Source organism: Prionailurus bengalensis, chromosome E3 (assembly GCF_016509475.1).
Source record: "Prionailurus bengalensis isolate Pbe53 chromosome E3, Fcat_Pben_1.1_paternal_pri, whole genome shotgun sequence".
NCBI lineage: Eukaryota > Metazoa > Chordata > Mammalia > Carnivora > Felidae > Prionailurus > Prionailurus bengalensis.
In genome coordinates, this window is record NC_057357.1 from 39,292,751 (window position 1) to 39,318,946 (window position 26,196).

The 26,196-nt window shown below is 62.1% G+C and overlaps 3 protein-coding genes across 15 annotated transcripts; 1 reads left to right on the plus strand and 2 right to left on the minus strand.

Moving 5' to 3' along the window:
• The first annotated feature begins 2,755 nt into the window (after positions 1 to 2,755).
• PKMYT1 (protein kinase, membrane associated tyrosine/threonine 1) lies at positions 2,756 to 11,829 on the plus strand. Of its 12 annotated transcripts, XM_043560793.1 has the most exons (10): positions 2,776 to 2,968; positions 3,272 to 3,419; positions 7,454 to 7,958; positions 8,769 to 9,262; positions 9,925 to 10,031; positions 10,146 to 10,318; positions 10,404 to 10,561; positions 10,771 to 10,891; positions 11,389 to 11,487; positions 11,571 to 11,829. In XM_043560793.1, exons 3-10 carry the CDS (start codon positions 7,608 to 7,610, stop codon positions 11,589 to 11,591), a joined length of 1,524 nt encoding a protein of 507 aa, XP_043416728.1. In that variant the 5' UTR covers positions 2,776 to 2,968; positions 3,272 to 3,419; positions 7,454 to 7,607; the 3' UTR covers positions 11,592 to 11,829. The 12 variants fall into 12 exon arrangements, with proteins under 12 accessions (XP_043416724.1, XP_043416729.1, XP_043416728.1 ...); XM_043560794.1 differs by lacking the exon at positions 3,272 to 3,419 and having other exon boundaries at positions 2,762 to 2,968; XM_043560788.1 differs by lacking the exon at positions 10,771 to 10,891 and having other exon boundaries at positions 2,777 to 2,968.
• Positions 11,830 to 11,831: 2 nt separating this feature from the next.
• On the minus strand, positions 11,832 to 15,364 carry PAQR4 (progestin and adipoQ receptor family member 4). Of its 2 annotated transcripts, none has more exons than XM_043560826.1 (3): positions 14,858 to 15,364; positions 13,259 to 13,480; positions 11,832 to 13,098 (listed from the first exon to the last, which is right to left on the minus strand). In XM_043560826.1, the coding sequence occupies exons 1-3, from the start codon at positions 15,021 to 15,023 to the stop codon at positions 12,665 to 12,667; spliced, it is 822 nt and encodes a 273-aa protein (XP_043416761.1). In that variant the 5' UTR covers positions 15,024 to 15,364; the 3' UTR covers positions 11,832 to 12,664. The 2 variants fall into 2 exon arrangements, with proteins under 2 accessions (XP_043416761.1, XP_043416762.1); XM_043560827.1 differs by having other exon boundaries at positions 13,259 to 13,554; positions 14,858 to 14,969.
• Positions 15,365 to 16,329: 965 nt separating this feature from the next.
• Positions 16,330 to 20,801, minus strand: KREMEN2 (kringle containing transmembrane protein 2). The gene is made up of 8 exons (XM_043559457.1): positions 20,310 to 20,801; positions 19,894 to 20,068; positions 18,787 to 18,878; positions 18,562 to 18,686; positions 18,212 to 18,365; positions 17,329 to 17,850; positions 17,166 to 17,247; positions 16,330 to 16,925 (listed from the first exon to the last, which is right to left on the minus strand). The coding sequence occupies exons 1-8, from the start codon at positions 20,404 to 20,406 to the stop codon at positions 16,715 to 16,717; spliced, it is 1,458 nt and encodes a 485-aa protein (XP_043415392.1). The 5' UTR covers positions 20,407 to 20,801; the 3' UTR covers positions 16,330 to 16,714.
• Between the last annotated feature and the right edge of the window lie 5,395 nt (positions 20,802 to 26,196).

A 26,196-nucleotide genomic window follows, 5' to 3' on the forward strand; every position in this document is an offset into this window, starting at 1 on the left:
ATCCTCTTGGCCGTGCACCTGACAGCCCTTTAGCCTGGATCCCCGCGTTGGCTGCCCCTAGGGCACTGCCCGGCACCTCTAGGCACTTGCCCGGTGCAAAGCTGACCTCTGTGAACTCCCTCTCCACTCACCTGCCAGTCTATTAAAGCCTATGCCAGCGTGAAGTCGGGCAAACACACAGAAGCGTGCAGAGGACAGAAATGTATGATATAACAAATACCCACAAAACAAACAGCTACTGGGGCGCTTAAGTGGCTTAGTGGGTCGCGTGTCGGAATCTCGATTTTGGCTCATGATCTCACGGCTTGTGGGAAGGAGCCCCTGCGTCGGGGTCTGCGGTGACAGTGTGGACCCTGCTTGGGATTCTCTCTTTTCCCCTGCTAATGCTCGCTCTCTCGAAATAAATAAATAAACTTAAACAAAATTCAGCTAGTGCTGCTGGCACAAAGATCAAGAAACAGAACGTAGCCAGCTCCTCAGAAGCACCCCTCACAATCTCTTCGTTAGGGTAGCCACATTTGCACTTGGGGCTGTCATTTCCCGCTTCTCTTAAGTCACGGTATTCCTGTTCTGTGCCCCATCCCTGCGGGGGCTTCCTAGGTGAGGGGTGACTCTTCCCTGCAAGTCTGGGTGACGGTGCTGTTGCGGCGATGGGACACACGGGGGCGCAGGGTTCAAGCCGGCTCTTACCTGTGTGTGGGTGGGACGCCTGGAATCCAGCGCCTGGGAGGTGGGTTGGGGGGCTTCCTTCTAACGGAGCCCCAGCCAGTTTCTTTGGTCTGGGAACTTGTGGTCCCCGGGCAGGTGTGGGGGCCCGATCCCTCTCTACCAGGAACTTCCTTGTGGCCCAGGCAGCTGCTGTGAAGCCTGTAAAATACCATACGGTTGGCAAAATATTACTGTTATTATGAAACAGCTCCTACTGTATGCTTGCTCAGCCTTGTAACTCAAGGCAGTTCACGTTCATTTTCTTTTTTTTTTTTTTAAGTTTATTTTTGAGAGAGAGTGAGCAGAGAAGGGGCAGAGAGACAGAATCCCAAGCAAGCTCCATACCATCAGCAAGGAGCCAGATAGAGGGCTCAAACTCACCAACCGTGAGATCATGACCTGAGCCAGAATCCACTCTGCACTGATTGAGCCACCCAGGTGCCCCTCACATTCATTTTCTTATTTAGTGCTCTTGCCCTAGGAGGTAGGAACTAATCTCTCCGCAGGGAAACATCCAGAGACATAAAGCAACTTGCTTAGGATGGCACAGCTTTTGAGTGGCAGAGCCCTCCTTTTCCTTACTTCACCGCCCACGCTCTTAGCGACTATCTGGACTTAACTTCATATTATAGTCCTTCCACACAGTGAAATATCCATTGGAAGTATATTTTCGAATTTAAAGAAATATTTATTTTTAGGTCATTGCATATTAGGCTTTCAAGACTGGGCAGCTGGAAGAGGCCCTGGGACCCAGACTCCTGCAGGAGGGGCTGGCAGCTGGAGGGGGGCCTGCCTGCTTCCCCAGGCCTCCTGGGGACAAGCTTGGGGCCTTTAACAAGGATCCAGACTGAGTCACTGGGGCTGTGGCTGCCAGAGATGCAAATTCAAGGGGAGGGTGGGCAGAGGTGGGTGGGGATGCGGCCCCTAGAGACGCTCTAGGTCCAAGGACCTAATCCGGGGGAATAGGCCCTCCTTTGCTGGGCCACACACTGGAGCGTTCGCTGAAGGCACCACAACGGGCTGGGAACTCTAACCTGTTAGAAAACTGGGGGGGGGGGGGGGGGGGGGGGGACACGGGTGGTCAACAAGTAAACCAATAACTAGAGGAGAGAATTTCAGATAGAAGTTAAGTGTAATAATAAGGAAACCAGGTGGGAAAGGAGATGCGACGCGCTGAGGAGCGTTCTTGAGAGGGTGGCCCGGAAGTGTGACTCCTCCCCCGCCCCCACTGTTAAACGGATAAAAGGTCCCCTCCGTGAAGGCGCACCCCCGAGCCGCGCCAGTGTTAGGGACCAGCGCTTGCTCCGCCGGGGCTCCCTGCTAAGAACTCCAAGGGGGTCCCTCCCATGTGAACCTCTAGCTCGGTGCGGGAAGCTTCATCAGCTCAGTGTTTGCAGGTGGCTGATCCGAAGCTCAGAAAGGCCCCGTGGGTCCCCAAGGTCGTTCGGCCAGGAAGGGGCGGAGGTAGGGTGGAGTTGAGCTCAAATCTCAAATCCAAAGAATACTTCGGGCTGCCTCGGAGGTGGCCGAGGCCGGCCTGGTGGGCTTCCCGGGGGGTGGGGACAATGTCCGCCCTCCCGGTGCGGTGCACGACACGCAGGAAGGAGCCAGCGAGCCCAGGGCACCCCACGCGGCTGGGACCCGCAGAGCGCAGGCACTTTCCGTCCCGTCCGGGGTGACCCCCTCCTGAGGCGCCTCTGAGGCCAACTGCAAAGACCGCCTCTTTTATAATATAGAAAACTAAGCCAGCTCAGTGACGGCCGTGGGTGCAGGACTGGGGTCTCGAGCTGTGTCCCCAGCCCGGGACCCGAACGGGACAACTCCACGCCCCAGCTCACACCACGCGCCACGCCGCATCAGCGAGATTGCACCGCGTCGCAGCCTCCGCCCTTGTTAGCGCCGTGACGTCGCGCCTGCGCAATGAGAGGGCACGACCTGAGGTGCCGGAGAGGGCACGGGGACGCGCACGCCGGGACGTCGGGGGCGGAGCCTCTGAGCCTGGGAGCCTCTGATGGGCTGCATCGGGGAGGGGCGGGGTAAGAGGCGTTCCTGGGCGGGGCCTCGAGGCCGGTTTGGAATTTTTGGCGCGAGCCGGCTCTGCGCGCGTTCACGGGCCGTTCCCCTCCGAGAGTCCTCCCGCCGGGCGTGGGAAGCCGTCGACTGCAGACCCCCGACCGCCTGACTGCGCCGGGGGCTTCCGCGGCCTCTGCCGATCCGGAATCTGGGACCTCTCTGGGCCGCGCCCCGCCCACCCGTCAAGGTGAGCCCAGACTGGGTCCTGCGGGCCGTCGGCCGGCACTTCCTCCCGGCAGCCCCTGCCCCCTGACAGCCCCTGCCGCGGTCAGCCTCACCCGCTCCCGGTCCCAGCCCCCAGCCTCAACCCCACCGACGGCCCCGCCCCGTCCCGCCGGGTCGGGCCCTGCCCGCGGCGGCCCCACCCACTGCCCCCGCGGTTCCTGGTGACTGCCACCGCCCTCCCGGCCCTCCTCGGTGACTACGCCCTCCCCCCCCCCCCCATACCGGTCCCTCCCCGGGAAAAGCCCTACCCACCTTTCATCTGCAGCCCCTCCCCCGAGGCAGCCGACCTATTCAGCTGTTCGCCAGGCTTTGCCCACGGCCACGGAGGTGAATCGGCTGTGGCCCTGTCCCGGAGGAACTCACAGTCTAGCGCGGCAGACCGTGGTCAGCGATGTGTCCGGCCCAGTGAGCGGGTGAGGCCCCCGAAAGGTCCAGAGGCCACCCAGGCCTGGCCTGGTCAGGGCCACCCAGGATTCTCCCTCCCCTGTCCCATCATCCCCAAAGCTGTGTGGCCAGGCCGGTGGTGCTAGAATGAAATGACATTGGGGTCGCCCGAGAACTGGTTTAAGATGCTCCAGGTGTCTGGAGTGGCGCCTGGGTGTCTCAGTCAATTAAGTGTGTGCCTTTGACTCAACTCACGTCATGATCTCACAGTCCGTGGGTTCGAGTCACCTGTCAGGCTGTGTGTTGCCAGCTGGGAACCTGGAGCTGCTTCGGATTGTGTGTCTCCCTCTCTGCCCCTGCCCTGTTCGTGCTGCTCTGTCTCTCTTTCTCCAAATAATAAACATATTTTTTAATGTTTATTTCGGGGACAGAAGATCTGAAGCGGGCTCTGCGCTGACAGCACAGAGCCTACGTGGGGGCTTGAACTCGTGAACCATGAGGTCATGACCTGAACTGGAGTCAGACCCTTAACGGGCTGAGCCACCCGAGTGCCCCTCCATTAATTTTTTTTTTTTTTTTTTTAAATAAAATTTAAAGAATGCAGGTGCCTGGCGTCTCCAAATATGCTAGGACTGGGCCTGGAGGCTGTACTTGTAACCAGCAGGGGGTGCTGACACCCTGGTTCTGCACTTTGAGAAACCCTGAGATGGGAATCCTGAGGTGAATACGGGCGGAGGAAGGGTCCCCAGGGGATGTCGGATGGGGGTCCCTCCCCTACCCCTCACTGCCCCAGCGACAGACTCCAGAGGACCGCTCCCCTCAGGTGTCTGTTCCCGATTCACTCCCTGCTTCTTTTGATACACTGTGGCTTCCTCTCAAAATTGGGCTCCTCCTCTCTTGTTTTCTTGTTTTTGTTTCTCTAATATGGCAACACACAGCCCTCTCTCTCCCGACACACACCCTCAGGACCACCGCACTTTGGGTGTGTTCTTTGAATTACTGCTCAGAGCATTATTATATTTTACTTATCATGTAACAGTTAGCATTTATTGGGGGATTTGGTTTTCTCAAAATTTCTTTAAAAGTTAATTTTGAGAGAGAGCACGTTCGAATGGGGGCGGGCAGAGAGAGGGAGAGAGAGAGAATCCCAAGCAAGCTCTGCACGGTCAGTGCCAAGTCCAATGCGGGGCTCAGCTCAAACCCACAGACCATAAGATCATGACCTGAGCTGACACCAAGCAAGAGTCAGAGGCTTAAGCGACTGAGCCACCCAGGCGCCCTATTTAGGTCACCTTTAATTTCTTTAAGCGGCTGAAGGAAGAGTGGATGGAAAGCAAGTATATATGCATAACGTTGGCTACAGCGACCCTCTTATTTGTCACTTCTGGTTCTCTTCATTTGTTCCTGCGACTGGAGTTACCATCTGGTGTCACTTTCCAGTCCAGTGTAATTTTGTTCCCACCCACCTCTTTTGGGCTCTTATTTATAAGTGTGTTAGGTCTATACGTTCAGTGCCCAGTATACAATTGCATGCTATCGTCCACTTACTTTCCATATCGGCTAAGAGAGGAGATACGTATTTAACCGTCTTTTGTATGACACACCAGCGCTTTGCTTCTTCGTGTCGATTCAGATTACTGTTAGGGATCACGTGCTTTTGGTCTTGAGAACTTCCCTTAGTTTTTCTTTTTTTTTTTAATTTTTTTTTTCAACGTTTATTTTTATTTTTGGGACAGAGAGACAGAGCATGAACAGGGGAGGGGCAGAGAGAGAGGGAGACACAGAATCTGAAACAGGCTCCAGGCTCTGAGCCATCAGCCCAGAGCCCGACGCGGGGCTCGAACTCATGGACCGCGAGATCATGACCTGGCTGAAGTCGGACGCTTAACCGACTGCGCCACCCAGGCGCCCCTTCCCTTAGTTTTTCTTACAAAGCAGGTCTGCTAGCAGTGAATTCTTTCTGTTTTTACCTGGGAAATGTCTTTATTTTGCCTTTAGTTTTGGAAGATAGTTTTGTTGGACATGGGGTTCTTGGTTGACAGATGTTTCCCCCAACACTTTGAATAGGCCACCCGCTGCCTCCTGGCCTTCGTTGTTTCTGCTGAGAAGTCGGCAGTTAATCTTAGGGGAGGTTGTAAGCGATGAGGCCTTTCTCTCTTACCGCTTTCAAGACTGCGTCCTTGGTTTTGGTTTTCAGCATTTTAAAACGGTGTGTCTGTGTGTGGGCCTCTCCATTCGTCCTCCCTGATGCTCCTGGAGCTCCTTGGCAGTGTTCATGTGTTTTTCTTAGGGCGGAGAGGGTTTTTTGTGAATCACATTGGGGCAGTTTTCATCTATGATGTCTTAGCATATTTTTCTTGTTCCTCCCCTTCTTTCCTCTGCTGCACCTTGTACCTACGTTGGTGCACCCAGTGGTGTCCTGCGTTTCCCCGAGGCTCGGTTCCCTTTTCTCCGTTCTTTTTCCTCTCTGTTCTTCAGACTGCAGAATCTCTCTTGATCTGTCTCCAGGTGCACGAATCATTCTGCCATTTCAAATGTGCTGTTGAAGCCCTCTGATGAATCTTCTCATTTTAGTTCTTGCACCTTTCAACTCCACAACTTCCCTTTGGTTCTTTCGATAATTTCTATCTCAGTATCACCGTTCTTCATTTGCTGAAATGTGGTCATCACGCTTCACTTACTCTTTTCAGCGTGGCTTCCTTTAGTCCTTGGAACATATTTATAGTGAGTACTGCGACGTCTTTGTTAAATCTCACATCCGGTCCCTCTCAGGGACTTCCTTTTGTCTGGTTTTCTCCTGTGAGGGGGTCACATTTTCCTATGGCTGTGGATATCTAGACAATGTTATAGCAACTGGCCTTACTGGCTTCTTCCCCGCCTGGAGGATTATGAACTCGTTCGCTTGTTTATTTTTTAGCGACTGGCTGGGCCACTGTCGCGATGTCTCTTTCCCCTGCAGCGTGAAGCCTGGGATGCCGCTCCTCAGAGGGCCCAGCCTTGGCCACGTGCATGGTCACCTTTGAGTGACGGTGGTTGTTCGGGCCTCTCTTTGTCCATCCCCGTCCTTAGCTGCTGGGCTCCACCCATTGCGGGGCTGACCGTTCTGTTGTTTTTCTCAGTGCCTAGGGCATTGATTGCTCCGCAGGCTGGTCTAATTAATTTGGGGCTCCTTTGACAAGGTAGCTTTTGAATTCAGTGTTTGAGGTTTGTTTTGACCCCAGTAAGGCTCTTGTCCCCAGTTCTGTCTGGGAGAGTAGCCGGGCTGTGGGGCACTTGTTGCACTAATGGAGGTACCAAGCTTCCTCCTATTTGCTTACCATCAAAACCTCCAGAGTCTTTGAGGTCTTTAGGCTTGAACTTCCCACACATCATTTCAAATAGCGTGTGTGTGTGTGTGTGTGTGTGTGTGTGTGTGTGTATTTTTCAGGGAGAGCTTCAGAATTTCTCTTCGGTTGCCTGCTTGTCTGTAGACTGAATCCCTGGGCCAGAGCTCGGGAGCTAAGGGCAGCGACACAGGTGCCTGTCTGAGTGACACTGCTGCCTCAGGGTGGGAACAGTAGCCTCAGGCCTTCTCGGCTTGCCTTTCCCGGTGGGGGACCTCCTGCTGGGGTTTGAGTGGCTGGGTCCCAGTGTCCCCAGCCCTCCTGCCAGAGAGGGCTTTTGCCCCGCTGCGCTCACCTGGAACTTGGGCCTCCCTCCGTGGCTGCAGGTGGTGGAGGTCTACTGAGTGAGTGCTGGCCCCACAGCTGGGAGAACGAAGACACGAGAGAAGCTTGGATTTCAGATCTTTGTTTTCACTTTTGAATTAGAGATAAGGGAGGGTGGGCCTGCATTAGTATTTCCGCCTTACGATTTTGGAAGAGGGTGCGTATCCTAAGGCCAAACAGCTGGTTGTGATGAGGCAGGGGTCCCTGGCTCCAGAACCCTTCTCAGCCAACCTGTGCTGGACTGCGCAGTCTCCAGGACATGGCCTTGGGGTTTGTGGTTTATGCTTCTCTGGCCTCCCAGGTACAGATGACTGCATGCAGGCCTATGTATACTTGTCCTCTGCCTCTCCCTGCAGGTGCTCGTCCCTGTGGCCTCCATGTTTAAAGCGGAACGTGTGTGCAGAGTGGACGCACCTCTCTTCCGGAGCCTCTTTGGGGCCGCAAGACCAGGCACTGTTTGAGCAGACACACGGCTCTGTCCTGTGCACCGCAGGGCCTCCTGTGCTGGCCATGCCTGTGCCCACAGAGGGCGCCCCTCCGCCCCTGAGTGGCACCCCCGTGCCAGTCCCAGCCTACTTCCGCCACGCAGAACCTGGCTTCTCCCTCAAGAGGCCTGGAGGGCTTAGTCGCAGCCTCCCGCCCCGGCCCCCTGCCAAGGGCAGCATCCCCATCAGCCGCCTCTTCCCTCCTCGGACCCCGGGCTGGCACCAGCCCCAGCCCCGGAGGGTGACATTCCAAGGCAAAGCCTCTGAGACCCTTCAGAGCCCCTCCTATGACCCGAGCCGGCCAGAGTCCTTCTTCCAACAGAGTTTCCAGAGGCTTGGCCGCTTGGGCCACGGCTCCTATGGAGAGGTCTTCAAGGTGAGTGGGGTGACAGTTCCTCAGGCCTGCTACTGCCACCTCCCCCCCCCCCCCCCCCCGCCTGGAGGGGACGGTGTCCTGGGCAGCCCACTCCCCTTTTCTCCCCTGAGAGCCTGCTTCTCCTGGGCTGATTTGGCTGCTTTCTCCTTCCCCCTACTTAGGCCCTCCACGCCCCTCAGTAACACTCCCCCCTTGTGCAGAGCCTGGCACGCCTCACAGTGGCTCCTGGTTGCCTCTTTCTCCTGCCCCAGGGCAGCCTCCTCTGCGTGGCGCACACCCCACGCCCCATCACCTCTCAGGCCAGCGGGTGCTCCCGCTACACCCTTCATACCAGCTTTTTATTTCTCCTTAAAACATATTTCCCCTTTATATTTCCTTTACAATGGTAATCTTCCTTTCGGAAGTACTACCTGGAGACAATTTTGTTGCTAAAAAGCACAAGTAACGTGGCCCCTAGACTGGTTCTTCCTGGAGGAAACCACTGTGCTTCTCGGGTGGGTGTCCTTCCTTCCAGATCTTTTTCTCTACGTCTCCACAGAGTTGACCAGATACGGACAGACTCTTTTTGTACTCTGCACAGTGGGTCGTGCTGGCCACGTGTTCGTGTAGCCAGATTTTTCCACGTAGCCTCGTGCCCCGAGGCCCTTTTGGGTCAATGCGTAGAGCTCTCAGAGTGGCCCGTCCAGCTTTGCTGCTGCACACGTGGGCTCTGAGGCGGATGCCGTGCTCCACCTTCCATGTGTGTGAAATCCTAACAGGGTCTGCCAGACCGGCCTCCTGTCCCACTCGTGGGTGCCACCTCCCTTCCAGGTGCGCTCTAAGGAAGACGGCCGGCTCTATGCAGTGAAGCGCTCTATGTCGCCCTTCCGGGGCCCTAAGGACCGGGCCCGCAAGCTGGCCGAGGTCGGTGGCCACGAGAAGGTGGGGCAACACCCGCGCTGTGTGCGGCTGGAGCAAGCCTGGGAGGAGGGCGGCATCCTGTACCTGCAGACGGAGCTGTGTGGGCCCAGCCTGCAACAGCACTGCGAGGCCTGGGGCACCGGCCTGCCCGAGGCCCAGGTCTGGGGCTACCTGCGGGATACCCTGCTTGCCCTGGCTCACCTGCACGGCCAAGGCCTGGTCCACCTTGACGTCAAGCCCGCCAACATCTTCCTGGGGCCCCGGGGCCGCTGCAAGCTGGGTGACTTTGGGCTGCTGGTAGAGCTGGGTGCATCTGGAACTGGTGAGGCCCAGGAGGGAGACCCCCGCTACATGGCCCCTGAGCTGCTACAGGGCTCCTACGGGACAGCGGCGGACGTGTTCAGGTGAGGGCCGGGAGGCGGGAGGCTCTTGGCGGGGTTGGGGGGCGGGGGATGTGCAGTCGGCAGAGGGAGGGAATCGCCACCCTAGCCCCAAGTCAGGAAGACCCGGCCTCGGGCCGGGACGTCCTGCCCGGAGGGGGTGGAGGCCCGTCCTGCACTTGAGGGGTTCTGCAGAGACAGACTCTGGGCAGCGGACCCTCTGGCCACTCTACATGGATCCCCCGTTTCCTCACCTCCCCCCCACAGCAGGGACAATTGCTCCATTTACAGGGGACGGACACAGTGGGGCCGAAGGACTGGCACAGAGTCCACTTAGCAAGTGGGGAAGCTAGGGCTGGCCCGGGCAGTGGGTTCCGTCGTCCAGGCGGGTGACCGCCGCTCTGCCTCTAACGGCCGTATCCAGCCTTGGCAGCAGAACGATGGTAGTGACGTCAGCACCCGCAGTGCCTGTCCAGTGACGGGTGCCAGGAGGACTCACCAGGTGGTGAGGGGGCTCCGTGATATGGGCCTTTTCGGGCCCCCCAGCCCCTCCCTCCCCACTTCCCCGGCTCGTGGTGGAAGACAGCAGCCCTTCTCCACCCTCTTCTTGGGCAGCCTGGAGCTCTGGGGTCTGGGCCCCAGGGCCAACCCTGCCCCTCTTCTGTCACTGCCCCCACCCTTCCCAGTCTGGGCCTCACCATCCTGGAAGTGGCATGCAACATGGAGCTGCCCCATGGCGGGGAGGGCTGGCAGCAGCTGCGCCAGGGCTATCTGCCCCCGGAGTTCACTGCTGGTAAGTGGAGGGCAAGGATGGGAAGGAACGTGCGGCCCCAGGGAGGCCGGGCTCACGTCTGGGGCCCCTGGGCTCAGAGCTGTCACCCCTGACACGGCCCCGCCCTGTGCACAGGCCTGTCTTCTGAGCTGCGTTCTGTCCTCACCATGATGCTGGAGCCTGACCCCAAGCTGCGGGCCACAGCCGAGTCCCTGCTGGCCCTGCCCATGCTCAGGCAGCCTCAGCCTTGGAACGTTCTGTGGTATATGGCCGCCGAGGCCCTCAGTCGAGGGTGGGCCCTGTGGCAGGTAAGGTGGGTGACCGTGACAGGGTGCCCAGCCGCGCTCCCCGGCCCCAGGGCCTGCCCTGCTTCCTTTGTCCCTGTCCCCTCAGGCCCTGCTTGCCCTGCTGTGCTGGCTCTGGCACGGGCTGGCTCACCCCGCCAGATGGCTGCAGCCCCAGAGCCCACCAGCCACCCCGCCCGGCTCGCCACCCTGCAGCCTCCTCCTGGACAGCAGCGTCTCCAGCAACTGGGATGACGACAGCATAGGGTGGGTGAGAGCTGAGGACGCCGGGGGTGGGGGAAAGGGGCAGTCAGCATGGCCAGGCCGCAGCCCCGTGAGGATTCGTGGTGAACAGGACCCCTCCCCCAAGCCTGCCCCCCGACCCCCCCCCTCCCCCGCCATCATACCCTGGGAAGGGAGCCAAGGCCAGTGGGGGTGTGGCCTGGCCCAGCTTGAATGCGGCGGTCTCCTCCAAGCTCAGTGCAGGGACCACGCAGAGCAGAGCAGAACCGGCAACCTCACGCCTGGGGCGCTGCCTCACGAGGGAGCAGCGCGAGGGCCACGGCCGCCGCCACGGTAGGGCTGCGGTGCCCACAGGTGAGGTGCTGTCCGTCCTCTCCGGGAACACAGTCCCCAGAGCCTGGGGAGCCCGAGCCCAGGGAAATTCCTTGGTCCTAGGTACCTGGCGGCCAAGTGAGAGGCTGTAATTAAGAAACCGCTTGGGGCACAGTCCTCAGGAGGAATCACGCCATTAACCCCTTTTTAAGGAAATGTCACCCATCGCCATGGGGACGCTTTATAGCAGACACGAGGTACCAGATAGGCTTCCTTTGTCAGAAGTTCATTTGTCAGCCAGCTGTCAAAACCCACATGTTCTAAAAAGGAACAGAGGTGGCCTTTGAGCGGTCAGATGGCCTTTAAAAGTTGTGAAAGTGCTTTTTTCAAAGGGCACCATGCTCTCACTGCTCCCGACTGGGGCCCCTGCCCATGTCAGGAGCCTGGGGTCTGCACAGGGCAAGGGTTGACCTTGCTGTGGCCCCCTCCCCATGCACTCCCCACCCCCGACACCTTACTTGTCTGGCCCACCTGTGCAGGCTCTCGCTCTCTCCAGAGGCTGTCCTGGCCAGGGCTGTCGGGAACACCTCCACCCCCCGCAGTGGCTCCCCGGCCCCCCGGAGCAGGTACACACTGAGGTGAGCAGGCCCAGAGTCCAGCGGGTGGGAGGTGGTGGCTTTCAGATCCTGAGTGTCATTTGTCTCTCTTCCCCCCACCCCAGGGAGGCCCTGGACCTAAGTGACATTGACTCTGAGCCCCCTCGGGGCTCCTTCCCCTCCTTTGAACCTCGGAACCTCCTCAGCCTGTTTGAGGACTCACTGGGCCCAGCGTGAGTCCACAGGCCAGCCTTGGTGTTTTTAACCTTTTAGCCACCACCCCCTCCCCATTCCTCCTGGAGGCTGGGGTCCCTCTGGCAACTCCAGGGGTTCCTTCTGCCTGCCATGTCTAATAAAAGGTATTTGAATCTTGGGAGCACCCAAGCTTGCTTGTGTGGCAACGGCTCTTCCTGCCCCATTTATTGATGCTGCCCAGGGTCTGCGGCCCTGGGATGGGCCGTGGCTGAGCCCTGATGCAGGGCCCCAGGCCAGCACACTGGAGCTAGGAGCATGCGCTGTGTGGAGCAGAGACTGCCTGAGCAGGCACGTCCCCGGCGTGTCGATCGAGCCATCAGAGTATGGCAGTCAGGGTGGAGGGCGGGCCCTCAGCCCACTCAGGTCGTCATGTCTCTGTGCTCGGATGCAGCAGCTGCAGCCCCCCTCCTACCCCTTGGTCCTGGGACAAGAGGCTGCTCTTGTGGTCCAAACCCCTCACTCCAGTCTCTGGACAGAAAGGAGAAGGCGAAGGTGAGCCTCAGGCTGCTGGGAGGGCTGGCACGCAGAGCAGACACAGGTCAGGAAATAGGGCTGAGGGCCGGGCAAGGCACCCATGAGGTACCTTATGTGTGGGGCAGGGTGGAATGACAGCTCCGGGCCGGCAGAATTCTGTCACAGCAAGACGTGACCCCAGAGTCCCTCTGGCCATACCCTCATAGGTCACAGAAGATAAACTGAGGTCCAGAAAGGAAAGATTTCCTTCTAGCCTCCACAGTACCCTGAAAGAAGGCAAGGAGGGGAAGCTGAGCTCCGAGGTGTGGGTAGAAGAGGCTGGTCCTCGTCCACAGGGAAGAACGGACAAACAGATGAGGCTCCCAGCTGGCAAGTCCCGTTTGCTGGAAGCATCCGGGGAGTCAGCCCCTTGCACACCAGCAGAAGGAGCGAAGCATACTCTTGGTCCTAGAAGACCGTAGAGAGGCCGGCGTAGTGGGCACCAGGTGGCTCAGTCCGGGGGGCAGGCGTGGCGGGCGGCCCAGAGCAGGTCGGGCACGACACCCGCGTGCAGCTGGAGGATGGAGCCCACGCTGAGCAGGTGCATGATCTGGTGCGAGTTGCCCCAGTAATCAAAGCGGCCGGGTCCCCAGCGCTCCGGCAGGCGGGCCACGTTCACCAGCCCCCCGAGCAGTGCCAGTGCGTCCATACGCAGGTAGCAGGGCAGGGAGCCCGGAGCCCCAGAGCCCAGCCCCACTCCTCGGGCCCCGAACACCAGGAGGCGGGCGGCAGCCTGCCAACCGAAGGCGCGGAGCCGGGCGCCGGTGGAGGGAGCGGTGAGGGCCCGCCAGCCAGCCACGCCCGACAGCACGGTGTAGCCCACCAGGGCGGCTGGGCGCAGCCAGGGCCTACAGGCCAGGGTGCAGTGGATGATGGGCAGAGCCCCTGCACGGAGGAGAGATACAGGAGAAGGCATGTCAGTCCGGGGGACTGCCTGCCCTTTCCACCCAGGGCTCCCGTGAGTGTCCCCTGCCTCTTCCCCCCCCCCCCGCCTCCCCCCCCAGCGCCCATCCTTCAAGCCTACCCGCCCTGTCCTTTAGCTCACCGAGGGTGTTGACAAGGCAGACCCCACACATATCCAGGGCAAGGAGCCGAGTATACACAGGGCTGCCCCCTTGGTGGCACATGAAGAGATGATAGAGCACAGAGCCTGTGGGCGGGGCCAGGCAGGCCACACAGTGTGTGCCCCACAGCCAGCCATCCTTGCCCAGCTGCCCCCAAGGCATGGTCATCGGCAGCAGTACCAGGAAGCCTAGGAGGGCCAGCCCTGGGAGAGGGAGACAATGATCCATCACACAGCTTCAGCCAGAGGACAGGTCCTGTCCTCAGGGAGTCTGCAGTCTAGAGATAACACCAGGGATGAGGCAAGACAGATCTTGACAATGCCGTTAGCACGCTATCTGACAGAGGCAGGCCTCGCGCCTTCAGTGACTTCAGTGACTTGGCAGAGCTCTCAAGACGCCGGGGGAGTAGACACCATTATCCAGTCCACACTTCCAGGTGAAGAAACCGAGTAACTGCCCCAGGTGACCCCGGCAAGGAAGGGGTGGGAGCAGAATAGAACCTGGGCACTCTTAACTCCAAGCTGCTCTCACCCCTAGGCCACATTACCTCCCCAGAGAGCAGGAGCCCCAATCCCCTAAACTCTGTTGTGTTGGCAAAACCCAGAAGGAGGCATGGCCTCAAGCGGAATTCTAAATAGAACATGTGGGCAATGGTACCAGATCCCAGGGCCACTTAGCTTGCTTCTCTCAACCCCTGTGTCTTCTCTGTAAGTGACCAAACGAGGAGGCTTTGGGCCTTTCTGTCTTCCGGAAAGAAGCAAAGCCAGGCAGGGGAGAGGGGCTGAGAGGAGCTTGTTCCAGCTCCCCAGGCAGCGCTGCCTGCACACCATTTCTCTCAGTCCCAACCAGGGTGATTCCTACACCCTTCCCTAGGCACTCTGGCATCGCCCTCACAGGGTCAAAGACTGACACAGAGGACTGGGGCTGTGGCTGCACACTCGGCAAGGTCTGGCCAGGCCACAGTCTCCCCCCCCCCCCCCCCCCCCCCCCCCGGTAAGGCAGGCACCCAGGTTGGGCCCAGCCTGTTCGGGGCCCCTCTCCTGGCCGGGGCAGCCCAAGGACGGGCAGGGCTGTGTCAGCAGAGCAGGGCCGCGGAGGAGGGGCCCCGAGCCTGGGGGGGGGGTGGGGTGGAGGAAGGAAGGAGCCGCCACCAGGCGGAGCCCCGTGTGGCTGGGCCGAGGGTGGCAGGGCAAATGCGTGGGGAGGGGCTGGGGCCTGGTTTCTTTTCCTCTCCTAATCGAAGTCAACACCCCATCTCCTGGACCAGTGCTGGCGGGGGAGGTGCCCCAGACACAGGGATTATGAAGGGGGTCGGACACCAGACTCCTCCCCGGGGCTCAGAGGGATTAAGCGGACTTGGTCCCCTATGCTGCTTCCTTCGCCTGCCCGGGGGGAGGCCCCCGCCCGGGAAGCGGAAGGACAGTTCCGTCTGGGACAATGGCAGCTTTGTCACCACGGCTCCTGGCCGTGCCAGGGCCCAGGCAGACCGGGACCTGAGCACTGGGGCGCTCCTCGGCCTTCCGGCCCCGGCCCGGCGCGGGCAGGGCTACCGCGGGTGTGGGATGCGGGGCGCGGCTCACCGTGCGTGTAGATGTTGCCCAGCTCGTTGTGCAAGTAGAAGAGGCTGCGTAGACAGCCCGAGCCGCTGCTGGCCGGCCGGTAGCCCGTCAGCACGAACTTGTTGAACTGCAGGTGCGGTGGCGAGCTGGCCCAGTCCAGCAGGCGCGGCCCGGCCAGGAACGCCATGGCCCGGCCCGGCGCGGGCGGCCCGCGCTCCTCTCGGCCCCCGGCTTCCTCAGTGCTGCCACAGCGCGCCGAGACTCATCCCGGTGCCCGCCCGCCGCCCAGCGCTGCGTCCGCGCACGCGCCGGGCGGGGGTCCCGGCCCGCGCCCCTCCCGCGCTGCGCACGCGCGGGCCCGGCGCCCCCACGCTGGGGCGGAGGCCGGGGACGCGCGGGGCGCCGGGGCGCAGTGAGACCGGTCCCGCTGGGGAAGGCGCGCCGCAGGGACAGCTCGCGGAGGCGGCAGCGGTCAGTCGTCCCTTCGCAGCCGGGAGGACGGGCGCGGCCGGACGCTGGTGGGGACGCCAGGCTCCGCCCCAGCAGCTCGCCCCCGCCATCCCGCCGGCGTTTCGCGCGCGGTACTCGTGACGTCGACGCTGCGAGGGCCAATGGGCGAGGCTGGCGGGGAAGCCCCACCCACGCCCGCCCAGACTTTAGCGTGATTACCATAATATATGCGCTCCCAGCCTCATTTGCATGGGGTAGCTGTGGGCTTGGGATCCGACGTTCTGGGTCCCAGTGGCTCTGCTGGAGTGACCCCGGCGTCTAGAGTCTGCCGTACGCGCCCGGGCTTTCCGCGCGACCCCCTAGGTCGACGCACCCTTGGGCACTCACCCTCGTCGCCACCAAGCCCCACCCCTCACCCGGGCTCTGTCCAAGGTGCTGGCGGTCCCGGACCTTCGGACCAGTCAGGTCTAGAGCCTGCGCGTCCCCACTCCAGCCAGGGGGGTGATCTCCGCCGGCCCGACTCGGCCAGAGCGCAGCAAGCCACGCTGAGTGGCCAGGCCTCACACGTGTGTCTGACGCGCCGAGCGCCCTCGGGCGATGCCCTGCCCTTCAGGCCGGGCTTCTTGTAGCCTGAGCTCAGTCAAACTCTCCCTGTTGTCGCCCACTGCGAGGCACCTTCGGTTCCACCCAGAAAAGACAGGAAACGTAGGGGAAGATAGGGCAGGAGGTCACGGGAGAAAGGTCCGTCCCTGCCCGAGTTCATTTTAAGGCGGGTCCAGGAATGCATCCCTTTTCCGGCTTAACCCCGCCCACAACCGCTTCCTCCTCCTCCTCCTCCTCCTCCTCCTCCTCCTCCTCCCCTCCTCCCCTTCTCCATGACCCCGTCCACGCATCCTTCCGCCTCCGCCGTTCCTCGGTCCTAAACTTTCCCGGCAGCTCCAAAGCACTCTAGGCTTGGACCAACCTTACTTTGTATGGATACACCCAACTTTGGCTCATTAACACAACTCTTCTTGTCACGCAAGAACTTGCAGAGAGCCCTGTACCAAAATAGGTCCTTTATTCAGAATCTATGGCTGGCCTTTTGACTACTTTTCTTGACCTCTCACATTTCACTTAGGGCAGCAGTCCAGAACCACCCCAAGAAGTTCTAAAAGCAACCTGAAGTCAGAGACCCTGGTATTAAGGTTTATGAGGGAGGGGAACCAGATTCCTCTTGCCCTTTGGCCTCAACCATCTGGACCTTCGAGGGTCAGACCAAGTTCTCAGTAATAGCACCAGAGGCTTCTTGTCCAATGTCTGGCCTCCAGGAGATGATCAGAGACCGAGCTGTCTTTACAGGGGCGGAAGGTCAACGTAGAGTGCGGCATGGAGTCTGAGATGTCCATTCCACTGGCAGAGGGTCCAGTGGACCCTAGGGATCCCGAGTCAGAGAGCAGAGATGAGCGAACGCAGGGAACTCTGGCTGGAGGCGCTCAGGGGCCGGTAACTCGCGGCTAGAACCTCAGCCTGAGGGTCCCCAGGGGGACAGGGCAGGGCCACCCCTCGAGGCCGGCGGTACCACACAGCCCAGCTTCTCCCGGGGCCCCGGGAAGGCCCCAACGCCGGGGGCCCTTTTCCCGGAGCCAGCAGACAGCTCCTAGAGAGGGAGCAGATGTCAGCCGAACCCCCAACCAATCTTACCTCCAGCGTCCTGCTCCGCCTGCGAACCCGCGCGCGATTCCCTGTGTGGACGCAAGCCCTTGTCCCTCAAGAACCCGGGATTGCCTCCCAGCCGCGTTCCCCTTGAAAGCCCCAGCTTCCCACCAGGGCCCCCTGGGCACCGAGGCGTCAGGCGCCCAGCTGCGTCCGCCCTCAGGCCCTGCCCCAGCGGGCGCACCGTCGGCGCAGCAGGCGCAGCAGCGACAGCAGCAGCAGCAGCAGCAGCACTGAGACGGCCGTCACTGTCGAGAAGACCCGGGCTGCGGGCACACGGTGCCTTGAGGCAGGGTTTGGGAGGAGCTGCTCCCCAAACTGCCTCCCGCCACGCGTGCCCGCCTCACCCCCCGTCGCGGCCTCCGGAGCCCCAGGCCGGGGGCTGCAGCTCACGTTGGCCCAGTCAGGGGACGCTGCGGGGGTCTGGGCCGAGCCCTGGGGCGCGCGGTCGTCGGCAGCGTCCTGCAGCCCTGCGGAGAGAAGTGTGAGGCAGGGTGGCGGGGCAGCGGGCGCAGGGCGACGAGGCGGGCTCTCACCGCGGTAGGTGAGCGCGAAGCCCTGCGCGTGGCCGCGCGCGTCGCTGCGGAAGAAGAGCAGCAGCGCGGCGGCGCGCAGGCGCAGGGGCCCGGGCGGCGGCGGGCGGGCGCCGTCGAAGGCGCGGAGCAGGCTGCCCGAGGCGGCGTCCCGCAGCTCCAGCCGGTCGCGCGGGTCGGCCAGCTCGAAGAGGCGGAAGGTGAGCTCCAGCGCGGCGCCCGGCGGGCTCAGCGCCCAGCTGCAGTTCCGGTCCGGCCCGTACTCGTCCGGGAAGTCCGGGGAGTAGATGACGCCCTGCGGAGCCGTCCAGTTCCCCTGGCAGGAGCCCACGGACACTGTGGGCGGGGCCGGTGGTCAGGACCCCGAGGCCCGCGGGCTCTTCCTTCACGGGGCGGGCCGCCTGCCCCTCCCCGCTGGGCCGCGACCCCAGACCTGCCCCACCGCCCCCTCGAGCCGGGTCCTACTCCTTCAACGACCCGCGAATCCCCTCCTCACGTCCCGCCCCCAACTCCACGCCCCGCCCCTGACCCCCCAGGTGCGGAGCCTGCCCTCCACCCCACTCCCCTTCTCGGGCCCCGCCCCCAGCGTACGGCTTCCCCCTCCCAGATTCCGCCCCCTACCGGGGCGTGGCACCCCGGGACCCACCCAGACCCTCTCCCTCACCGCCCAGGCCCCCCTTCCCCGCCCACTCCTCACCTTCGTAGATGCCCAGACGCCCATCGCCGCCGCACAGCTGGCCCGGGTGGCCGAAGCAAATCTGGTCGCAGTCGGTAGCTGGGGCCGGGCGTCCCCGGTCCAGGTCGCTCTCAGAGCCACAGAAGCAGGCGTAGCCAGCCTCCACGCCCGCCAGCTGGGGGCACAGACTGGGTGACCCAAGAGGCAGGGGTTGGGGTAGGGGTGGGTTCTAGGGTCAGGGTCATAAGTGGGAATCGGGCAGAGACTCCAAAATCAGCGTCAGGGTTTGACGTCAGAGTGGGAGTTGATTTGGGTCCTGAGGTCTAGGTCAGGGGTCACTGTTCTGAGCCGGAGGGGGGAGGGGGCAGTACCTGGTAGCCCTTCATGCGGCAGAAGCGAAGGCACACCTGGACCGTGAGCTTCGTTGAGGTCCCGCTGGGGCCGCTGAGGGCCGGAGGTGCCCCCGAATCCACGAAGCAGCCCAGGTACCCGGGCACTGAGGGGGCAGCAGAGTCGGGCTTTGTCCGGTGCCTCCAAAAGAGAACTCTACCCAGGCAGCCCAGCCTTCCCACCCTTGTCCAGCCCGGCCCACTCACTGTGACACGTGGGGATGTCGCAGTAGCGCCAATAGATGCCCTCCTCTGTCTCGGCTACGTAGCACCACGGCTGCACGTCACCGTCGGGGTTCCTGCCGGTGGGGGAGAAGTCGTCTGGATCCACCCCAAGGGCTGCAAGCCCCAGGCCCCACCCCACAGCCTTTCTGCAGAATGGCCACCGTGTGTGTTAGATCTGGTTTGTGTGTTCCTCTCCGTTGTCACTGTCACACAGATTCTGGCTTGTCCCACCTGTTTGTGGCTGTCGACTCCGGAGGGGATGGTGGGAAGTCCTTAAGGGGCACCTGGGTGGGGTGGCTCAGTCGGTTAAGGGACCGATCTTTGGTTTCAGCTCAGGTCATGATCTTACAGTTTTTGAGTCCGAACCCCAAGTGGGGCTCTGTGCTCATAGCGTGCAGCCTGCTTAGGATTCTGGCTCCCTCTCTCTCTCTTCCCTTCCCCTGCTCACTTTCTCTCTCTCAAACAAATAAATTAACTAATAAACTATTTTTTTAAAGGAGGGGCGCTGAGGGCATATTTTGGGCTTCAGATGTTGCTAGGACGTGACCTTATACATGAGGACTTTGAAGCCACCTGCAGGGTTCGTCCCCAACCCTGCCTTGGGCCTCGGCCACCTCCCTTGGCTTGCAACCCTGCTTTAAAGCAAAAGTGGTGAGCCCCGAGCTTCGTGGTGTCCTCTCGCTCCGCTGGGTCCCTGCGGCTCCAGACAGCAGTTGTGGCTCTGAAGGCCGCCCCCCCCCCCAATCCCTCTGTCACCAAGAGTAGAAGTTGTACCGCAGGGGCTGGACCCTCCACCCCACGGCTCGCCCTCTGACTGGGTCCCGCCTACACAGGCTCCTTGAATGCCCAGGCCTGACCCTAGGCTCTGCAGCGTTTGGGCACCTAAATGTCCCGAAAATGTCCTGAGCGGCCAGCCCCGCCCCCAGAACGGGCTAGGTCCCTCGCCTCGGCTCTGCTCCCAGACCCTCGGGGTGGCCCTCGCATCCGCCCAGCCAAGACCTCCCTCCCACCCACACCGAGGCCCTGCCCCGGGCGGACGCCTGCAATAGTGCGCCCAGTCCCGGGCCCAGCGCAGGCCCCGCCCCTCACCGGCAGAAGTTGTGCGGGCCCAGCCCCCACCGGCCCTGGGGGTCGCTGGCGCTGCTGTAGCTGTGCTGCTGCGTCTGGTCCCAGAAGAGGCACGGGCGGCCGGCCCCGCGCGGACCCGTGCGGTTCTGGTGGCCGCGGTAGTCGGCGCCATTCACCTGGAAGCACTCGGACAGGCCTGCGCGGCGACCGCGGGGGCTGGGGAGGTCCCGACCTTCTCCGGCATTTTCACCGCCCCCCCCCCCCAACTCTAACTCCCGCCCGGCTCCCCCGTCCGCGCCCCCGGCGCCTGCGGGGCCCCGGGGCTCAGCTCCTCCCGCCACCTGCTCTGCCCCCTCCTCCGCTTCGGGACCGGCTCCTAGGCACGGAGGCAGAGAAGAGAGCGGTGACCGCGGTCCAGTCGCGGGGGCGGGACTCACCTGGGCTGTGCAGGCTCCCCGCGGAGGCCCCGCGGGGCGGCAGCGGCGGGAGGAAGAGCAGGAGAAGCAGGAGGCCCTGCGGGGCCCGTGTCTCCATCGCCCCCAGCCCAAGAGAGGTTGCCCTGGCCCGCACACGGCCCACGCCACCCCCGGGGTCGCTCCGGGGTCTTCCAGGCGACCTGGGGGGCGTTGTCCTCTGACTGACTGTTCGCGCCCCGCTCTGGGCGGCGCTCTCCGTCTGGAGCGGTGAACTCTCTCCCGCGAGTATTTGCCTCCAGGGTTTCTGCCCCAGGAGGCGTCTCTTTGCCCCCGTGTCCCCTCTGGCTGTCCCCGGGGTTCTCTGGCCAGGGGCGGTCTCCGTCACTGCCTCTTAGTGCTGGGGCGGCGGGTGTGTGTGTGGGGGGGCTTGCCCTCGCGTCCACACCCGCCCTCTCCCGCGGCGCCCTGCTCTCCCTCGCTCAGGTCTCTAACGCACTGGCTCCTGCCCCCTCGCGTCCCTCTGTGGGTCCCTCCCCCTTGGGTCCCTCCCTCCCCACCCCATACCCCCGAGGCCGGGAAGCCCCGCCCGAGACTCCAGCGGAGGCAGCAGGTCCAGACGCCTCCCACGCCAACCGCCCCCCCCCCCCAACACACTGCCCCGGGACCCTCGGTGTCCCAGCACGCTTCTCCTCTCCCCTCCCCCTCTCAAAGTCCGTGCAGGTCCTAGGGGTGTGTGGAGGAGGAAGGGCCAGGCTGGTGGACAGAGGGACCCCGGTGGCGGTGAAACACGCCCCTCTCCCAAGTACAGAATGGCTCCGGCCGGACGGAGGAAGTGCCACTCCCGGCGCCCGCACCCGCGGGGATGGTATGGACGCTCAGTCCCGGACAGGCAGGGGCAGCTGGTGTCTGGGGAGGAAGGCAGCTGCGCCCCCGGTCCCAGCCTGTCCCCTCCTCTCTTCCCCCTTCTTTCCGTAGGACCCCCAGCCCAGGCTCGCCGGAGCCCTCGCAGCGCGGCGGAATTCCCCCAGCGGAGCCCCCCCGCAACCCCAACCTGGCGGGGGAGGGGGAGGGGAGCAGGCCCGGGCAGGCGTGGGGGGAAATTCCCCGCCCCCTCCCCGGGCCCAACTCCTGCGAATCCTCTGATCTCCCAGCGCCGCCCGCCGGCTGCCCCCAGGGCTTGGGGGGAGGCCAGCGCAGGTGCGTGGGAGGGCGGGGGCGGGGGCCGGGGCGGAGGGGGGTGGTGGCCGGGCCCGAGCGGCCCCGCCCCGCCCACCTCCCTCGCCCCTCAATCCAGCCTCCCCACCTCTCCCCGGGCCCTCACCAGGCCGTTCAGCCGGGACGGACCAGTCCCCGCCCCGCAGACAGGGTGGCTCGGGGCGGATTCTAGCAAGGCCAAGGTGCGGGAGGCGGTGACGCGACCGGCGGAGACCTAGCGGTTAGCGCCCCAAGATGAGGCTCTGGGATCCTAGGGCGAGCAGCCCAAGGAGTGAACGTTGGAAGGAGGTGGGCTTGCTGAAACTCGAAGCCGTCGCGGGGTTCGCCTCCTGAGGGAAGCCCTCTCGGCAGCCAGGCTGGCCAAGGCTCGCCTCCCACTTTCCAGGCCCCGTGGAGCACCGGGATGGGAGTCTCACCCGCGTGTGCTAGCTGCGCACAGAGAATCTAAGCCCCCCCACCCCCCAACCAGGGAGCGGTGGGTCGCCACCTTTTGGCCTGGGCCCCTTCTCCTCCAAGCCGGGTAGGGAGAGGGGCAGTGCTGCTGGGGCCTGTTGGGGTCCTCCCAACTCTGCAGGCCTGGGCCACGGCCTGGGCCATGGAGGTGCGTGGGGAGCCTCACCTTCAGGGCCACAGGCCGCCCAGGAAAGGCCTAGGTGGGGTCAGGGAGGGGACAGTAGGGGGAGTAGAGTAGGAGGTGGGCCCTTCCCTGGCAGGGCCGGCCAAGCTGTCCGTCCAGTCTACTGTCCTAGGGACTCTCGCCTCCCGAGGGGGCCCCTGTCTCCCGCACAGGGGATCCTGGATGACGAGGAGGAGGGCTCGGTTCCAGGCCCCCCGGCCCTGAGATGAGGGGCAGTGTCCTCATTGCCAGCTCCAGTCCCGGGTGGCTCACAGAACCCCAGACTGAAGAAGACCTTGACCTTCACCCTGTCACTTGCAAGGAGCTCAGAGAGGCTGAAGGCCCCCAGAGTCTCGGTCAGGACTTAGTCCGTCCAAAACCAACAGCGCTTCTGCTGTGGGAGGGCTGGGCCACCTCCTGCCTACTCAGGCCCTCCACCTGTGTTTACTGATCCTGGTTCCTCCAGCTCCTGTGCAAACAGCTGAACTTCATTTCCCTGTGTCCCCTGCATTCGACTATGGGGGGGGAGTTCAGGCCGATGGGGCGTGGGCAGGAGTGGTGCCTCTCATAAGGCAAAGTGCGGGGGGGGGGGGGGGCCGGGGCCAGCAGCATTAGCACCACGGAGCAGCTCCTTAGAAATGCAGATTCTCAGGCTCCACCCCCAGCCTCCTTCATCAGAACCTGTATTTAACAAGATCTCCAGGTTTGTCTCTCCTCCCTTCAGCAACCAGACGTGGGAGATGCCAGGGGCCTGGGGCAGGGTGGAAGGAGCTGGATTCCTGAGCGACCCTGTGGAAGGTGCCCACTGACCGGAAGCGTCAGGAGGCGGGAGCCGTGTAGCCGCTGAGATCAGAGGTTTGCTGGTTATACGGACCCGCACAACCTCCCCTCCACCGATACACCCTCCTGCCCCCAGCCGGTTCCTGGGGCGTCCGGACAAAGGCCCACAGACTGGGCGCTTTAACAGCAGAGATGTGTTGCCTCGAGGTCTGCAGGCTGGGACCCTGGGACTCAGCCATCAGCAGAGCCCGTTCCTTCTGGGAGCCGTGAGTGGGCGTCTGTCCAATGCCTCTCGACTGGATGCTGGACGTCAGTTGTCATCCTCGGTGTTCCTCGGCTTCTAGAATCATCACGTCCACCTCGGCCTCCATCTTTGCCCGGCGCTCTCCCCGCGTGTGGGGGGTCTGGGTCCAGATGTCTGTGCCCGGCCCATGCCAGTGTGACCGCACCTTGACTGATCACCTCCGCGGTGACCTGTTTGCTCATGGCATCACGTTCTGTGGTGCTGGGGGTTGGATCCGAGCCGTGAACCAGGGGGCGGGGAGAGCACAAGTGCACTCGTGGCGTCTCTTGATTCATCCGTGCGGCCTCTGCCAGAGTCTGGGCCACTGCCGTCAAATCACACTCCAGCCTGACGTCCGGCCCCCCGCGCTCACCCTCCACACCCCTCTGGCAGCCGGAGTCTTTGGTGGGGAGCATTTACGGCGAGCACCTTCTGGCTCTTGGCATGTGCTTGTTCTTCTTCTTTCGTTAATGTTTATTTTTATTTTTGGGAGAGAGAGCGCAAGCGGGGGAGGGACCGGGGGGGGGGGGGGACATAGGATCTGAAGATGGCTCCACGCTGACAGCAGAGAGCCCGATGCGGGGCTCAAACTCGCAAACCGAGCCGTGAGATCGTCACCCGAGCCGAAGTCAGACGCTCAACCGACTGAGCCACCCAGGCGCCCTTCATTCTCCTTTTTTCAGTGGGAAATAACACCTGAGTTTACATTCTTCGCTCTTTCCAAGTGAACAGTTCAGGGCGCCTGGGTGGCTCGCTCGGTTGAGTGTCAACTTCAGCTCAGGTCATGGTCTCGCGGTTCGTGGGTTCGAGCCCCGCGTCGGGCTCTGGGCTGACGGCTCGGAGACTGGAGCTGCTTCCGGTTCTGTGTCTCCCTCTCTCCCCGCCCCTCCCCCAGTCACACTGTCTCTCTCTGTCTCTCAAAAATGAATAAATGTTACAAAAAAGAATTCTAAAAAGCGAACAGTTCAATAGTGTTAAGTATATTCACATCACTGTGCGATGGCCCTGGGACCTCTTCGTCTTGTAGCACTGAAGCTCCCCCTTCCCAGCCCCCACCCTCTTGGAAGCTACCTTTCTAGTTTCGGTTTCTATGATTTTTGACTGTAAATATTCCATATAAGTGGGGTCACACAGTACTTGACCTTTTGTGACTGGCTTGTTCCACTTCACATAACGTCCCCCGGGTTCATCCGTGTCACGGCACATGATTTCCCTCCTTTTAAAGGCCGCGTAATATTCCACGGTGTGGATGGACCTGAGCAGGACCCTGACGGGGTCCCCACGGGCCCAACCCTCCTCTCTTATTCAGTCACGTCTTTATCTTTTGTTTTTCATTTTTTTTTAATGTTTTTACTTATTTGTGACTCAGAGAGAGACAGCGTGAGCAGGGGAGGGGCAGAGAGAGAGGGAGACACAGAATCCGAAGCAGCTCCAGGCGCTGAGCCGTCAGCCCAGAGCCCGACGCGGGGCTCGAACTCACGGACCGTGAGATCATGACCTGAGCCGAAGTCGGCCGCCTAACCGACTGAGCCACCCAGGTGCCCTCAGTCACATCTTTAATAAGTATTTTCTGTGCACTTGCTATGTGCTAGGCAAATACTCCTTTCTCCAAAGCATTGGGGGTAAGACACTACAGCCCAAGGCTCAAGCCCGGGCCTTGTTTCCAAAGCGGAGGGGCCCGTCTAGTGCCCTCAGAGCCCTCAGGGGGACAGTGGGGTCGGCAGCCAGGAGGCTCTGGGCTCTGCAGAGCTGTGCTGAGGGTGCAGCCTAAGGCCACGGGCTGCCCTGTCGTTGGTTGGCCTCCAGAGGACCCCCCGCCCCCCACCCCCCCATCGCCACCACTGGTACCTCTGGCTTTTGGTCCTTGAACCAGGCAGTCCTACTCGATGTGGACACCAGGGAGCAAACACCTGAGGCAGGTGTTGCACGGTGGGATTGCATTCCAGAAAAGCCCCTGGCTGTCACGGGGATGGGTTGCAAACAGGCGACGCTGGAGGCTGCCGGGGTCCTGCAGGCAAGCGGCCGGGGCTCTCGGTGACTCAGCGGGCTTGGAACGAGGCTGTCCGTCAACGCGAGGAGCAGCTAGAGAGCCGTCTGGACTCTATGAGTGCCTTACCTGGGGCTGAGGGGTGAACGCGTCCCTCCAACAGTCACACGCTGAAACCCGATGACAGGCGATGGTACAAGGAGGGGGGAGCGTAGCCTCACGACGGACCGGCGCCCTCCGAGGCCGGCGGGTTAGCTAGTCAGCCCCCACCCCAGCCCGTGTGAGGACACAGCAAGGTCACACTCTGATCTCCGGCCTCTCGCCTCCAGGACCTCGAGGAATAAATGTTGATTGCTCGGTATTTGTTATGGCGGCCTGCGTGGCCCAGTCGCCTGGATGCCTCAGAGCCTCCCAGCGCCAGAGAGAGGAACCGCATGGGGCTTAGCGCTTAGCGACAGAAACAAGAAGAGTGAATGATGCTAAGGGATCTGGGGTTTCTGTTCAGGGGGACGAATACTCTGGAATGAGACTGGTGAATATACTAGGAGCCACTGAGTCATACACGTTGAGGGGGTGAATTGCAGGGTGCGTGGGCAGGGTGCCACTGGTGGGCAGGACATAGGGACGGGGACATCGAGGACAGCTCTGGGTTTCTCCTTGTGGGGTGGAACCATCCGACGAGGGGGACAACAGCTCCCCTCTGCTGCCTGTGCCTGGTGCTCACGGGTTACCCAGGGCCATGGCCACGGAGGCAGTGGGGCACGCAGGTCCCAGAAAAAGGGCCAGCTGGTGCGGCAGGGGAACCAATTGTGGACCCTCAAAGCGGCTGGGCAGAAAAGGGCCGAGGTCCGGTCCCCAGAAACACCAACCACCCAGCTTATAGGTCGGGTGGGGGCAGAGGGACCCTCCAGGGAGGCTGGGACCGGCTGCAGGGAGGTAGGCAGGGGACTGAGGGGAGGTGTCCCGGGGAGGGGTGGGAGGGGGCGGTCAGTGCCCGAGGGTGAGCTCTGAGAAGCAGCTCCTGGCT

Excerpts from the sequence above, each read along its gene's own strand:
- PKMYT1 (XM_043560782.1), top strand. The coding sequence starts at position 7,287 with ATGAGGCAGGGGTCCCTGGCTCCAGAACCCTTCTCAGCCAACCTGTGC. Across the intron at positions 10,319-10,403 it reads GAGGGTGGGCCCTGTGGCAG|GCCCTGCTTGCCCTGCTGTG; the intron begins GTAAGGTGGGTG and ends CTGTCCCCTCAG. Across the intron at positions 10,892-11,388 it reads TAGGGCTGCGGTGCCCACAG|GCTCTCGCTCTCTCCAGAGG; the intron begins GTGAGGTGCTGT and ends CCACCTGTGCAG.
- PAQR4 (XM_043560826.1), bottom strand. The coding sequence starts at position 15,023 with ATGGCGTTCCTGGCCGGGCCGCGCCTGCTGGACTGGGCCAGCTCGCCA. Across the intron at positions 13,481-14,857 it reads GGGCAACATCTACACGCACG|GGCTGGCCCTCCTAGGCTTC; the intron begins GTGAGCCGCGCC and ends TCCCTCTCCCAG. Across the intron at positions 13,099-13,258 it reads CTGCCTTGTCAACACCCTCG|GGGCTCTGCCCATCATCCAC; the intron begins GTGAGCTAAAGG and ends TCCTCCGTGCAG.
- KREMEN2 (XM_043559457.1), bottom strand. The coding sequence starts at position 20,406 with ATGGAGACACGGGCCCCGCAGGGCCTCCTGCTTCTCCTGCTCTTCCTC. Across the intron at positions 17,248-17,328 it reads TCCGGAGGCCGCGACGGGGG|CCCGGGTCTTCTCGACAGTG; the intron begins GTGAGGCGGGCA and ends GTGTGCCCGCAG. Across the intron at positions 16,926-17,165 it reads CTGCGCCTGCTGCGCCGACG|GAGCTGTCTGCTGGCTCCGG; the intron begins GTGCGCCCGCTG and ends CTCCCTCTCTAG.